Source organism: Ornithorhynchus anatinus, chromosome 14 (genome assembly GCF_004115215.2).
Source record: "Ornithorhynchus anatinus isolate Pmale09 chromosome 14, mOrnAna1.pri.v4, whole genome shotgun sequence".
Taxonomy (NCBI): Eukaryota; Metazoa; Chordata; class Mammalia; order Monotremata; family Ornithorhynchidae; genus Ornithorhynchus; species Ornithorhynchus anatinus.
Window position 1 is genome coordinate 33,655,484 of NC_041741.1, and position 14,874 is coordinate 33,670,357.

General features: G+C 47.4%; 1 protein-coding gene across 1 annotated transcript in view; it reads right to left on the minus strand.

Moving 5' to 3' along the window:
* The window catches only part of EEA1 (early endosome antigen 1), an 87,755-nt gene extending 76,099 nt beyond the window's left edge, over positions 1-11,656 (minus strand). Inside the window, exon 1 of the mRNA XM_029079543.2 lies at positions 11,482-11,656. Coding sequence (XP_028935376.1) covers positions 11,482-11,505 — 24 coding nt within the window. The 5' untranslated portion in view covers positions 11,506-11,656. The remainder of the gene's footprint in view (positions 1-11,481) is intronic.
* Between the last annotated feature and the right edge of the window lie 3,218 nt (positions 11,657-14,874).

Sequence of the window (14,874 nt, forward strand, 5' to 3'; positions counted from 1 at the left end):
GGAAGGCCTTCAGGAGGAGATGTGCCTTCAAAAAGGCCTTGGGGGGGTGGCCGTAACTGTTTGTTGGATTTGAGGAGGGCAGTCAGGACAGAGGCAGGATGTAGGCGACGAGATCGAAGCCCAGTGAGAAGGTTATAATCAGAGGAGCGAAGTGTGCGGGCTTGGTTGAGGTAGGAGAGTGAGGTGAGAGAGGAGGGGGCAAAGTGATTGAGATCTTTAAAGTCAAGGGTGAGGAGTTTCTGACTGATGCAGAAGTAGATGGACAACCACTGGAGTTTTCTGAGGAGTGGGGAGACGAGTCCCGAACGTTTGACATTTGATAATGTCAATGACAACTGGATCCTACTAACATATTGAGAGGCAGGAATCCAATTAAAAGTGACAAATTGGAAAAATGCTACCACAAAAAGTGGATGAAATTCAAGAGGGCAATCGCAAGGCAATTGAATTTAGGAGCAAAGGTCAACAGACCCCTATTTTGGTAAGGAAAAGCCGGGCTAGGCATTGGTAACAGTTCTGCCACTCATCTCCGAAGTGACGAGTCACTTGGACAAGTCACTTAACATCTCCTTATTTATAAAATGAGGATAAAATACCGATCCTCCCTCAATGTGGGGGACAGGAACTGGGTGGAATCTGATCATCTTGTGTGAACCCCAGCTCTTAGCGTGGTGCATGGCAAAAGGTAAGTGCTGAATACCTTTATTATCATTATCATGACTATTATTGTTGTTTAGCCTGGAGGAGAGAAGGACACGGGGTTATTTAATTGGTTTTAAACTTATGAATGGGAAAGAAAGCAAACCAGACATTCCCCATGACAAGAAGGGACAGAACAAGAGAATACTGGTTTAAATTAAAGCAGGAGTTTTTTTGGCTGAACAGAAGAATGGACATCTTGGTAATAGATTACTGGGGTAGGTTGGCAAACTTTGAGAGTGAATAGACAACCATCTGTTTTGTACAATTTTGTACTCCACCTACACGAATAATCTCCTAAACTCCTGGCCAACTCTATGATAGTTATCTGGGATACAGAATCATATCCTATATTGAACTGGGGCCAAATAATAATGAACATAATCTAATCTACAGCATTTTATCCCCCAAAAAGGAAGCGATCTTCTTTAAAAAAAAAAAAGGTCATCAGCAACCAAGAAAGTATGAATTAAAGAAAAGAACTAAAATTTCCTAGTCTTCTATGTACACACCAAAGGAATAATATCTGATTAAATCAAATCTTCTGACAATTTAAATCTAACAAATACAATAAACCCTCGCTAATTCAGATTTAAGAATGGAAGTATCGGCTGAATAATTCTGAATTACACCAGAATTTTCACTAAACTTTCTAATTAAACTTTTTTAATTAAACAGCCTCAGTAATTTATACAAAGACAAATAGCAAATGTATTTAGGACAATACACCACAGGAAACGAAAAGCATGATTCAGTGTTTATGTTTGTGTTTATGGGCATGATAAATTTATGCTGTTTCTCAGAATACATACCAATCTTTTCCTCAGACTACACCATTACAGCTGAACATCCACAACACTTATGTACGCATCTGAAATTTATTTATATTAATGTCTAGGCTCTTACTCCTTAGCCTACTGAACTCTGCCCGTCGCATGAGAAGCAGCATGGCCTAGTGGAAAGAGCCCGAGGCTGGAAGTCAGAGGACCTGGGTTTTAATGCCGGCTCTGCCACTGGTCGGCTGTGACTTTCTGTGACAGCTCTCGGAGTCGGAAAAGGTCCAAAGTGGAGTCAAGTTATTGGCTCCACCGCTTCCCCCACAGCTGGCAGCCAGTTTTGCCTTTCTCACCCTCACCAGGCTCCGGGGCTTAACTCTCTTCTACACAGCCCCAGAGCCCAGAGAACTCCCCGCCTGCACTTATCTAACTCCCCCGTTAGAGTGTAAGCCCTTCAGGGCCAGGGACTGACTGTATTCTCCGAAGGTCCTCCTCCACAGTGCCCCACACACAACAAACACTCAGCAAACTCTGTTGCCGTTAACATCCTTCCGTGCCTATAAAGCTAGGCCCCCTCTGTGTCATGCTGTCGTAAACGGAATTTCCGATCCGAATGCCGGATGGCAACTATCCGAAAGCAAAAAGGAGAAAGACCGTTGGTAGAGGTGGGCAGGGGCTCACCGACAGCGCCGTCGAGGAGCAGGGCAGCCTAGGGGACGGCACACGGGCCTGGGAGTCGGAAGGATCCGGGTTCTAATCCTGAAAGGATCCGGGTTCTAATCCCGACTCCACTGCTTCCCTGCTGAGTGATCTCGGGCAAGTTGCTTAACTTTTCTGTGCCTCAGTTACCTCGTCTGTAAAACTGGGATTAAGGCAGTGAGCTCCACGCGGGACATGGACTGTGTCCGACCTGATATACGGTAAAAAATCATTCTTACTGGTAACCTTACAGTGGTGCCAAGTACATTCGGTAGTATATCCCAGGGCTCAGAACAGTGGCTGACACATAGTAAGCACTTATATTAATGTCCGTCTCCCCCTCTGGACTGTAAGCTCATTGTGGGTAGGGAATGTGTCTGTTTATTGTTATACTGCACTCTCCCAAGTGCTCAGTACAGTGCCTACTGACGGACAGATACCGATTAAAAAATGTCATTTACTGAGACACTGTACGTCCAACGCTGTGAATGCCGTGGATCTTGTGGGCTTGAGTGATCTGGGCTGAGACCTGGCCAGCCAGATGCAGCAGTAAAACCTCCTAGGAGTGGTAAAAAAAAGTGCCCAGGGAGGTGGCAGGGGCGAGAGGGATGGTGAGGCCGACCGAACCAGATGACGGGAAAGAGCAGGAAGCAGGAGCGGTCGGCAAACGTGGGGAGAGACCACGCCAGGAAGTGAGTGAAAGGCAGCAGGCTAGAACGGGACTCAGGCCAAGCTAGGAAAAATGGCAGAAAGTAATGGCTGCCAACACTGGGTGGATCCAAGCTGGTAAGTAGGCTTAAACTGACAAGCCAGGGGAAATGCTAGTTGTGGCAGGGGCAAGTCTGGACGAGGGTAAGAGGTAATGACTGCCGGCAAGAATGGCAGAATTTGAGCCGAGGCACTACGAGAAACAGTAGACTGAAGCATGTGGAGGACTTGGGAGGGGTGTGGGAAGCACAGTCTGGACCAGATGAACAGAAAACACAAAGGAACGTAGAAGAGAGAGGAGGGCACCTACAGACAGGGCAAAGCAAAGCTAACCTCAGAATGATGGTATTTGTTAAGCGCTTACGATGTGCCAGGCACTGTTCTAAGCGCTAGGGTAGATACAAGGTAATCAGGTTGTTCCATGTGGGGCTCACAGTCTTAATCCCCATTTTACAGATGAGGTAACTGAGGCACAGAGAAGTGACTTGTCCAAAGTTACACAGCTCACAAGTGGAGGGAGCCAGGATTAGAACCCATGACCTCCGACTCCCAAGCCCGGGCTCTTTCCACTAAGCCTCGCTGCTCATGCCCCTCTGCAGGGGAACCAACTGCTTTTACGTGAAACCATCGGTCAGTGGTATTCATTGAGTGCTTACTCTCTGCAGAGCACTGTACTAAAAGCTTAGGAGAGTACATACATACGTAGTACATACGTTCCTTGACCAAAATGAGCTTATGGTCTAGAGGGAAAAACTCAAGAGGCCCTAGTTCATCAGGTGGTGAAAGAGAGCACTGACTCTAACCCAACGCAAATTTAAACTACTGAACCAATCAGGTATACTGAACCACTGAATTGTATTATTGGCTCCACTGTGTTATCAACAGTAAAAATTAATTTTGATATATTTTCTAAAGCCTATTACTAAATGTACTTTGACATTTAGTAAAAAAAAAAAAAAAAAAAAGGAAATCTGAGTATTATGTGACAATGCTAAAGATCTCATTTTTTTTTTCTACAAAGAAGATGGAATTGTAGTGTCATCTATGTCAAAGTGAAAATAAATACTCTGAAAGCTATACCAAGGCATTACTGACAGACACCGGTGCGTGCCAAGATTTCCCGAACGGAAAAAAAAATCAGAATATGAATTTTAAATTAAGAGTTTAAAGTTTCATCTAAAGAAGGGCTTTTTCACCCACGGTACCACGTCGATATTAATACTTGCCAACAATCCAGGTCTCGCTTACCCAGTGCTCTTTAATAAACACACAAGAAGAACGGAGACAACATAAAATGACATTCTAGGTTAAAGCACTGCTCCATCCTTTCTGATATTCGGAAATCAACAGTGGCATTCGAGGATGCTTGCGGGAGTTATGTAAGTAAGCCATGAAAGTGCTTAGTATAGTGCTCTGCATACAGTAAGTGCTCAATAAATACCATGGATTGATTAATGAACAGCAGCCCTCTTTAATATCCACCTTCATGGTGATATGTAACCTACCTATCTCCCTTTTCCCTTGCATAACTCATAAATTCCAGCTCAACGGATAAACCAAAACCAGCTCTGCTACTTGTCTGCTGTGTGACCTTGGGCAAGTCAAACACCTTCCTTCCTACTGTGTCAGAGGCCTTACGAAGGCCTCTGATATTTATTATCAGGCCACAGTCCTGGAAACTGCCAGGCATATTTGACTTTCCTGATAAGTCTAGCGAGATCCTTAAGCTATTTCACAATAGTATAGTAGGACAAGTCAGAGTTGACCCGGCCCCGTCCTACCCTTTCCCAATCACAACTGAAAGCCTCTAGCAGGACCGTAAGTCCGGACGATCCTATTCCAGCTACTCCCTATTGCCAAGTGTGAGGATACGTGGGAGCTGATGTCACAGTATGCTCCAGGTTCACCAGGCCGAGAGCATCATCGAAGGTCTTCGAGTCGGTCCTCCAAGAGCTGGTTTAAAATGACAACTTCGCTCCTGAATAACATAAGCAAGACACGCAAATGACTACGAATTGCTTCACAGAATCAGCCCAGGGCACCTGGGTGACCAACAAGTCTGAACAGAGGATGGAACAGATGTGGGCTGAGATCATCATCAACATCAATAGCATTTATTGAGTCCTTATTGGGTGCAGACCATTGGACTAAGCATTCGGGAGAGTAGAACACAACAGAGTTTGTAGACACGTTCCCTGCCCTGAGATGCTCCAAGACGTTGATCTGTGCAATAGTGCACAGTACAGATAATAGGGGAAAGAGGCTGGAGGCAGGGAGGCCAGTAGAGAGCTTGATACATCGGTCTAAGCCACGATATTCATTTATTCATTCAATAGTATTTATTGAGCGCTTACTATGTGCAGGGCACTGTACTAAGCGCTTGGAATGTACAATTCGGCAACAAACAGAGACAATCCCCGCCTAATACCGGGCTCGCACGATATGACCACGGCTTAGACCAGAGTCCGTTTTTTGTATTCAAAACGGTGGTGTATTCAAGCCAACTATTTCCAGATATTAATTTCTATCACTGAATCATCATTCCCGCAATAGAATTATCCCACAACATAAGATTCTTTAAGAACACGACCCCAGCTCCTTGTGGGAAGGGAATGTGTCTGCCAACTCTGTACTGTATTGTACTCTCCCAAGCACTTAGTACAGAGATCCGCACACAGTAAGCGCTCAAAAAGGCCCACTGACTGATTGATTTCAGGAAAACTCCTTATATAGCTATATTTTAGATTCGGTCCACTTGGGTACACTAGGATTCCCAGATCTTCTTATTCCATAGTGAAGTAATTTGGCTTTTATCCCCAAACATACTATTTTAGGCACTTACTCTGTAAACGTCAATCTGTTTGGATCTGATGAGTATTCCCATTCATCAGTTTTAGCCACTCCACACAATTTTACTGTTGCTACGTTCATTGAACTGGATTTCTAGTCTACCGTCATCGATGATATTTACTGAGTGTTTTCTGTGCGCAAAGCAGTGTACTAAGCGCTCGGGAGAGCACAATACAGACTTGTTGGACACGTTCCCTGCCCACAGTGATCTTATCCACATCATCGGTGAAAATATCAATTCTAGATCAAGGGCCAATTCCTGCGGTGGGTCATTCAATTGCTATTTGACTGTGGGCCTTTGAGAGGCAGTCCTTAGAAACTGTAGCCAGTTTCCAGGGTCCCGCCCAGTCGATCGAGCATATGTATTGAACGCTTACCGTGGGCAGCACACTCAACTAAGCGCTCGTGGGAGTACAAGATAACAATATAACGTACACAGTCCCTGCCCACGATGAACTTACAGTCTAAAGGGACAGATGGACATGAATAATTTACAGATATACACGTTAAGTGCTCCCCCTGCGTCAAACAGGCACACCATATCACCGGAGCAGAATATACATCCACATACCACAGATTCTTCTCTGGCTCACTGAGGGGTGTCTGAGCTCTGACCTCGCTCACGGCCCATTTTAACTCAGTAGCCACTACGGCCTTTCAGCTCTCAGGGGTTGCGGGGCTTCACCCAAAACAGCTGTCAGCCAAGCACTCTCCTGAGAGGCTGAGCCTACTGCCTCCTGGAACAGCTGATAGGCCTTATCTACCAACTTCTCACTAGTAAAATCACTGAAGACAGGTCTAATCAAAGTGAAGCACCGATAGCTAGAAAAGTTATTTGTGTTTCAACCGGCCTAACTACTCTACATCACCCTCTCAATGCGTCACTACATACGCGTGATTGACAAAATGAAAATACTATCTCCATTTTGGAGATTAGGAAATTGCAAGTTCCTTGAGGGCAGAGATCAAGTCGATCAATTCTACTACACTGAATTCTCCCAAGTGCTCAGTAGAGCGCTCTGCAAACATTAAATGCTCGATAAATACGACCGATTGATTAAAATCGATATACCCAGTGATTTCTGCGATCAATTCTGTACTTCATGAAATGCTCTTAGCAGTCTTCTCCATTCTTCAGTGACCATCACACAGAGAGTTGCCAAAACTATAAACCTCATTCATTGAAAAAATATCTGAAATATAGTTTACCTGGAACTACATGATGAATCAAAGTTGGAAAAAAGGAATAGTATTCATTATATTTCTTTTATATCTACCACCTTTATATTACCAGTCCAAAAGAAATGGTAACAAAAGCTCCTCAGTTGGTTTTACTACATATTATTAATCCTTCCAACATAGAAAGTGACTAATAATAGAGATGAAATAATATCTTCGACTGCTAGTTACAAATCCTTCCATTTTATTTCTATATAAAATATTAAAAAGACAAGCTAAAGCAAAGTTTAACAGCCATTTTAGAAGGCAAAACTAAGAATTATCACAAATTCTAAAGTGTTTGTCTTGACTGAATTTTATAAAAATTCAGACTATGTTTGCTTATAAGTTTTTCTATATCCCTACCCTATCTTGACAGTATTCTTTTAATAATATAAAGAGGTATACTTGACTACACTCATATGACAAGCAAACAGCTTCTGATCAGGTACCTATTTTCTCACCTCAATGACTTTTCTACTGATTTAAAATTCACTAAACTAAAAAGGAAATAAATCGCTTGCCACCGTTTCAATTTTTAAAGATAAGTACCAGTCGAAGTCACTTTCTCAAGAGGAATTTCTAAACACATTGTAATAAAGCTCAAAAATGCAACAAGTATTTGACATCAATTTCAAAGATTACAAGGTTCAAACCCTTTTCCAACTCGGTGACAAATGTATGTGTCTTTCCCATTATAGAACTGGAGAATAAGAGTGCTATTTTTATAGTATTACAATGTATTGTTTCTCAATTAGAAGAAAATTGAGATGAAAATGAAGGTGAAGAGAAAATTAGAGTTATTATTCAAAAACTGACACACGTCATCTTTTTTAACGCATCAGTGCCCCCCCATCCCTACAGCACTTATGTACATATCTGTAATTTATTTACATTAACGTCTGTCTTCCCCTCGAGACTGTAAGCTCATTGTGGACAGGGAATGTGTCCATTGACTGTAATACTGTACTCTCCCAAGCGCTTAGCATAGTGCTCTGTACGCAGTTAGTGCTCAATAAATATGATGGAATGAATGAATCTTGTATTTCCTGGCATTCACGTTCGATGATTAAAACCTTACAAGAGTGAGGCACTATTTTGGAAGCAAAGTGAAATTCAAGAGTTTTTTTGGTTTCTCTGCCAACACCAAAACTTGAAGCTAAATTATCCGTATGTTAAAAGCACAGTCTCATAGAACTTTATCTAAATTGCGCATAATCAATAGTAAGCACAGTGCCAGTGCTGTTTATTCTGCCTTTGAAAACACACTTTCAGAAGAAAAATAGAATTGTGGTTGAAGTCGAAAAGCTATCTTTGAACCAAAACAGAGAATAAAAACAAAATGATATATAATCTTGAAACATGTGGAAGAGTTTATAAAAATTATCCAGAAGCCAACAGAGTTTCTGCAGTGTCAACTTGGTGTTTTATTTCTTCTGATGAGAAGCAGCTATAGGGAGGGGAGATACAGAACGGTTGTCGGGTTCCACAATTTCAGAGTAGTACCTAACTTGCGAGTAAAACCTAAATAAATTATTTCAAAATAATCTGCCAAAACTTTATTATTTTAGTGTAAGCCTAGAAGCATAAGTGTGCCATTTCCTAAAAGAAATGACTAATCATTTCATCAATCCACAGTCTAATAGTTTGAGAAATGTTTACGTTTTCCACGCAAACAGTCCGAAGTTTGGTATCAACAGATACTGGTTGCCCGTCTCCTTTTAACATCCCGACATCACATCTTGCCTCAGTTCTATATTTGAAAAAAAAAATCACGCAACACGTTTAATAGTTAAAAAAAAAAAGCAACGTCCTTCTTAATGTCCTGCTAGTAATAATAATACAATTTTTCAAGTTTGAAGCGTCTCTGACAAACCTACTTTGAAAACTGTCAAGGTTTCAAAACTGAGTCATTAGCCAAAGCAACTCCGATCCATGACTAAGTTTTACATGATACTGACATTACATGAAAGCCACGCAGAAACCAGAGAACTCTCTTTCCACACACCGAATGACTCAACTCTCCGGTACATCCTTCGGACGAACACCGCAGATTAATACGCTTCTTTTATACTTGGAAGCAGTTATCCTGACCCGGTGGAAACCAAATAATGTTTTTGGCACCTCTGTTTCCATCATCATCTACATTTTGTTACACCCTCCCATTGTCTCCCTCAAACAAGTCATAAGAAAATATTAGCAGAAGAGGGACACGCTGCGAAAAAAAACAGTAGATTAAGTACCACAAACTCTTGTGTGGGGAGGGGGGGTGGAGACACATTTTAACTTCCATGCCTCCAGAAATCAATTCCTCAACCCCTGACTCACCGCTTTTTAGATGGGCTAGCTTTTGCATTAAAGTATTTCAGTTTTTCTATATTTGATCATTTGCAATAGGACTGGCAGGAATTCAGGGTGGGCAGGGCAAGGGTATGAGAAGACTTTGAATGTTTAGACTGTGAGCCCGTCGTTGGGCAGGCACGGTCTCCATCTGTTGCCGAATTGTCCATTCCCACCGCTTAGTACAGTGCTCTGCACACTGTAAGTGCTCAATAAATACGACTGAATGAATGATTACCTAGAACCGACTCACTGGCTGGATTTATTCCTATAGCATCAGCAGTCGTCGTCCTTTAAATACAATGCCCACGCTTCATAAACCCAAATTTAAAGAAAGCGCTGTCTTTGTCACCGCTGTCAGTGGCTCTACCATCAACTGTGCGCCCTTCAACACGCACTTTGTCGCAATCTCCCTCCAAAATTGTTGAGATAAGGCAGCCACACCAAGGTGGCATTGGGGATTCCGAGTTTGAAGAGGAGCGGCGTGGAGAGAAGGAGACTTGCAGGAATGTCCCAGGAGAGTCGCTGCCAGCCCAGCTCGTACTCTTCATTTTGCTATTCCACCTGGATCCCAGTAGGATTCCCCAATCCCCCACCCTCCTGGATCCCAGCAGGATCCCCAGTCCTCCCCACCTCCTGGATCCCAGCAGGATCCCCATTCCTCCCCACCTCCTGGATTCCAAATTTCCCCCTCCTGGATCCCAGCAGGATCCCCAATTTCCCCCCTCCTGGATCCCAGTGGAACCCCCAATTCCCCTCCTCCTGGATCCCAGCAGGATCCCCAATCCCCTCCCCTTCCTGGATTCAGCAGCACCCCCCAATCTGCCCCACCTGGATCCCAGCAGGATCCCCAATTCCTCCCTCCTGGATCCCAGCAGGATCCCCGATTTCCCCTCTTCTGGATCCAGCAGGACCCCCCAATTCACCCCACCTGGATCCCAGCAAGATTCCCCAATCCCCAACCTCCTGGATCCCAGAAGAATCCCCAATCCCCAATCCCCAACCTCCTCCCAGCAGATCCCCAATCCCCAAGTTCCTGGATCCCAACAGGCCCATAATTTCCCCCTCCTGGATACCAGCAGGATCCCCCAATTTGCTCTGCCTGGATCCCAGCAGGATCCCCAATCCCCAACCTCCTGGGCCCCAAGTCCCCAACCTCTTGGATCCCGGCAGGATCCCCTAATCCCCAACCTCTTGGATCCTCAATCCCCAACCTCTTGGACCCCAGCAGGATGCCCAATCCCCAACCTCTGGGATCCCAGCAGGATGCCCAATCCCCAACCTCTGGGATCTCAAATCCTCAACCCCCTGGATCCCAGCAGGATCCCGAATCCCCAACCCCCTGGATCCCAGCAGGATCCCCAATCCCCAACCTCTTGGATCCCAGCAGGATCCCCAATCCCCAACCCCCTGGATCCCAGCAGGATCCCCAATCCCCAACCCCCTGGATCCCAGCAGGATCCCCAAACCCCAACCTCTTGGATCCCAGCAGGATCCCCAATCCCCAGCCCCCTGGATCCCAGCAGGATCCCCCATCCCCAACCTCTTGGATCCTCAATCCCCCCACCTCTGGGACCCCAGCAGGATGCTCAATCCCCAACCTCTGGGATCCCCAATCCTCAACCTCTTGGATCCCAGCAGGATGCCCCATCCCCCACCTCTGGGATCCCCAATCCCCCACCTCCTGGACCCCAGCAGGACGCCGATTCCCCCGTCCTGGATGCCGGCAGGACCCCCCAATCCCCTCCCCCCGCGATGGGGCCGGGGAGAGTCCCCCTTTGCGCCCCCACCCCCCGCCCATCCCGCCCTCTCCGGACCACAGTCACCACTCCGTGCCGCCGCTGCGGGCCTGCAGGCTGACACCCTGGAGGGGGGAAGTCCGTCCCGCGGGGCGGCGGGGAGGGCAGGGGGAAGGACCGGCCGGGCTCACCCATCATGCTCGGAGGGTGGAGGGGGCACGGCTGCGATCCCACCCCGATCCCCCCCATTCCCGCACACACACACACGCTGCTGCCGGCCCCCGTCTGGGCCTAAAACGTGTCCCGGCCGTCCAGGCCTGAGGCTGCGGGGCCCCGGGCGGGACAGAGGGCGGCGGGGCGGCCGAGGGAAGGGGGAAGGGGGGACCCAGGCCCGAGGACGAGGAGGCGTGAGGCCTCCGGGCGGCGGGGAGGTCGACGCGCCCGTCGCTTACCCGCTGCAAAATCCTCCTTAACATCGTTCCCGCCCCAGCCCGCTCCCGCCGCCGTGACTGTCCGGAACCACCGGCCCCGGCCCGGGGCCACTCGCCAGGCGGCCGGGGGGAGGAGGAGGAGGAGCGGGAGGAGGAGGAGCCGGAGGAGGAGGAGCGGCGGGACCCCGCCCCGACGCCCCACCGCCCGCCCACTAACTGACAGGCGGGCCGGAGGCACGACCCCGCCGCTCCGGGGGCGGGGCCACGGACGCCGGCCAATCAGGGACAGGGGGCGGGGCCTCCCCGCCGGCCGCCCATACGCATGCGCCGTAGCGGCCCCCCCCCCCCCGCTCCCTCCCCTTCCTTCCCGATGGATGATGGACGGAGGGGAGGGGCAGCCGCGCCCCCCCCGCCGACTGACAGGGGGCGGGGCCACGGCCGCCGGCCAATCAGGGTGAGGGGGCGAGGCCTTCCCGGAGGGGGCCGATAGGCATGCGCCGTAGCGTCACCCCGGTCCCGATGGATGATGGCCGGAGGGGAGGGGCAGCCGCGCCCCCCCACGCCGACTAACTGACAGAGGGGCGGGGCCACGGCGGTGGTCCAATCAGAGCTAAGGAGGAGGCTGAGGGGGCGTGGCCTCCCTGCCGACGGCCCATAGGCATGCGCCGTAGCGTCTCCCCGCCCCTCCCCTCCTTCCCGCTGGATGATGGACAGGAGGCCGACGCCGCTTCCGCTGGGGCCTTAAAGGGGACCGGTCCCCCCCCCCCCCCCCCCCAGCATTCTGCTCATTTGTGGCTCGGTGCAAAGAGCCCGGGCTGGGGAGTCAGAGGTCATGGGTTCGAATCCCGCCTCGGCCACCTGCCCGCTGGGTGAGCGTGGGCAGGTCACTTCACTTCTCTGGGCCTCAGTGACCTCATCTGTAAAATGGGGATTAACTGGGAGCCTCACTTGGGGCCACCTGATGACCCCGGATCTCCCCCAGCGCTTAGAACAGGGCTCTGCACATAGTAAGCGCTTAACAAATACCAACATGATTATTATTATGCTCTGGGCCTATTATTACTATTATTCTCTGGGCCTCAGTGACCTCATCTTTCAAATGGGGATGAAGACTGGGAGCCCTCCTTGGCACCACCTGATCACCTCGTATCTCCCCCAGTGCTTAGAACAGTGCTTCGCACATAGTAAGCGCTTAACAAATACCAACATTATTACTATTATGCGCTGGGCCTCAGTGACCTCATCTGTAAAATGGGGATTAACTGGGAGCCTCACGTGGGACCACCTAATGACCCTGGATCTCCCCCAGCGCTTAGAACAGTGCTCTGCACATCGGAAGTGCTTAACAAATACCAACATTATTATTATTATTCTCTGGGACTCAGTGACCTCATCTGTCAAATGGGGATGAAGACTGGGAGCCCTCCTTGGCACCACCTGATCACCTCGTATCTCCCCCAGCGCTTAGAACAGTGCTTCGCACATAGTAAGCGCTTAACAAATACCATCATTATTACTGGGCTCTGTCCAACCTGATGGGTTCGCATCCCCCCCCCCCCCCCAGTGCTTAGTACAGTACCGGGCACATAGTAAGCACTTAACAAATACCATTAAAAAATAAAATAAAAAATGAAATAGAAAAAACCTTCGAAGGAATTAGGCCGCGTGCCTCTCAGACTGTGTTTGACGGGGCCAGTTATTTTAGGGTCGCCCAGCGCTTTCCCTGCTGTGAGCTGTAGGCTGTAAGCTTGTTGTAGACAGAAAACATTATCGTTGTTATATTGTAATAATAATAATAATGGTATTTGTTAAGCGCTTACTATGTGCAGAGCACTGTTCTAAGCGCTGGGGGAGATACAGGGTCATCAGATTGTCCCACATGGGGCTCACATTTTTTAATCCCCATTTTTACAGACGAGGTAACTGAGGCCCAGAGAAGTTAAGTGATTTGCCCAAGGTCACACAGCAGACAAGTGGCGGAGCAGGGATTAGAACCCAGGACCTCTGACTCCCAAGCCCGGGCTCTCTCCACTCAGCCACGCTGCTTCCCTCCAAGCGCTTAGTACAGTACCTTGCACACAATAAGTACTCAATAGTGCGCTGCACACAATAAGCTCTCAATAAATACGATTGAATGAATAAATGCAATTGATTGTTTGATTGAACTGATGGAGGTATGTAGGACCCCTCCACCCTCATTATTTGCTGGGGTGGGAGGATGCCAGTAAATACGATTCAATAAATACGATTCAGTAAATACGATCGAATGAATAAATGTGATTGATTGATTGAACTGATGGAGCTATGTAAGTCCCCTCCACACTCATTATTTGCTGGGGTGGGAGGATGCCAGTAAATACGATTCAATAAATACGATTGAATGAATAAATGCGATTGATTGATTGATTGATTGAACTGATGGAGGTATGTAAGTCCCCTCCACACTCATTATTTGCTGGGGTGGGAGGATGCCAGTAAATACGATTCAATATAAATACGATTCAATAAATACGATCGAATGAATAAATGCGATTGATTGATTGATTGAACTGATGGAGGTATGTAAGTCCCCTCCACACTCATTATTTGCTGGGGTGGGAGGATGCCAGTAAATACGATTCAATAAATACGATTGAATGAATAAATGCGATTGATTGATTGATTGATTGAACTGATGGAGGTATGTAAGTCCCCTCCACACTCATTATTTGCTGGGGTGGGAGGATGCCAGTAAATACGATTCAATATAAATACGATTCAATAAATACGATTGAATGAATAAATGCAATTGATTGATTGAACTGATGGAGGTATGTAAGTCCCCTCCACACTCATTATTTGCTGGGGTGGGAGGATGCCAGTAAATACGATTCAATAAATGTGATTCAATAAATACGATTGAATGAATAAATGCAATTGATTGATTGAACTGATGGAGGTATGTAAGTCCCCTCCACACTCATTATTTGCTGGGGTGGGAGGATGCCAACCTAATGCTCCTTGACCTCGGGCAATCTAGTGGGCGCTCGGGAAGCAGGGCTGTCCAAAAGACACACTCAACCACAACTGTCTGCATTCCTTGAGTTAGAATCAGATCAAGAGCGACGATCCTACAGCTACTGAAGCAGGAGAGGGCCGGGCGCGCCCTGAATGACAGGGAGGTGTTGAACCGAACTAAGAGACTGCCGCTTGCCCGCTGTGTGACCTTGGACAAGTCACTTCTCTGTACCTCAGTTTCCTCATCTGTAAAATCGGGGACAAAAATGCTCGTTCTCCTTCCCTCTTATACTGTGAGCCCCCATGTGAGTCAGGGATTGGGCCCCACCTGATTATCATATATCCACCCCAAGCTCTTATTACACTTCACAAATATCACAAATATTATCACTATCAGTTGGCCCCCTTATTGATCCC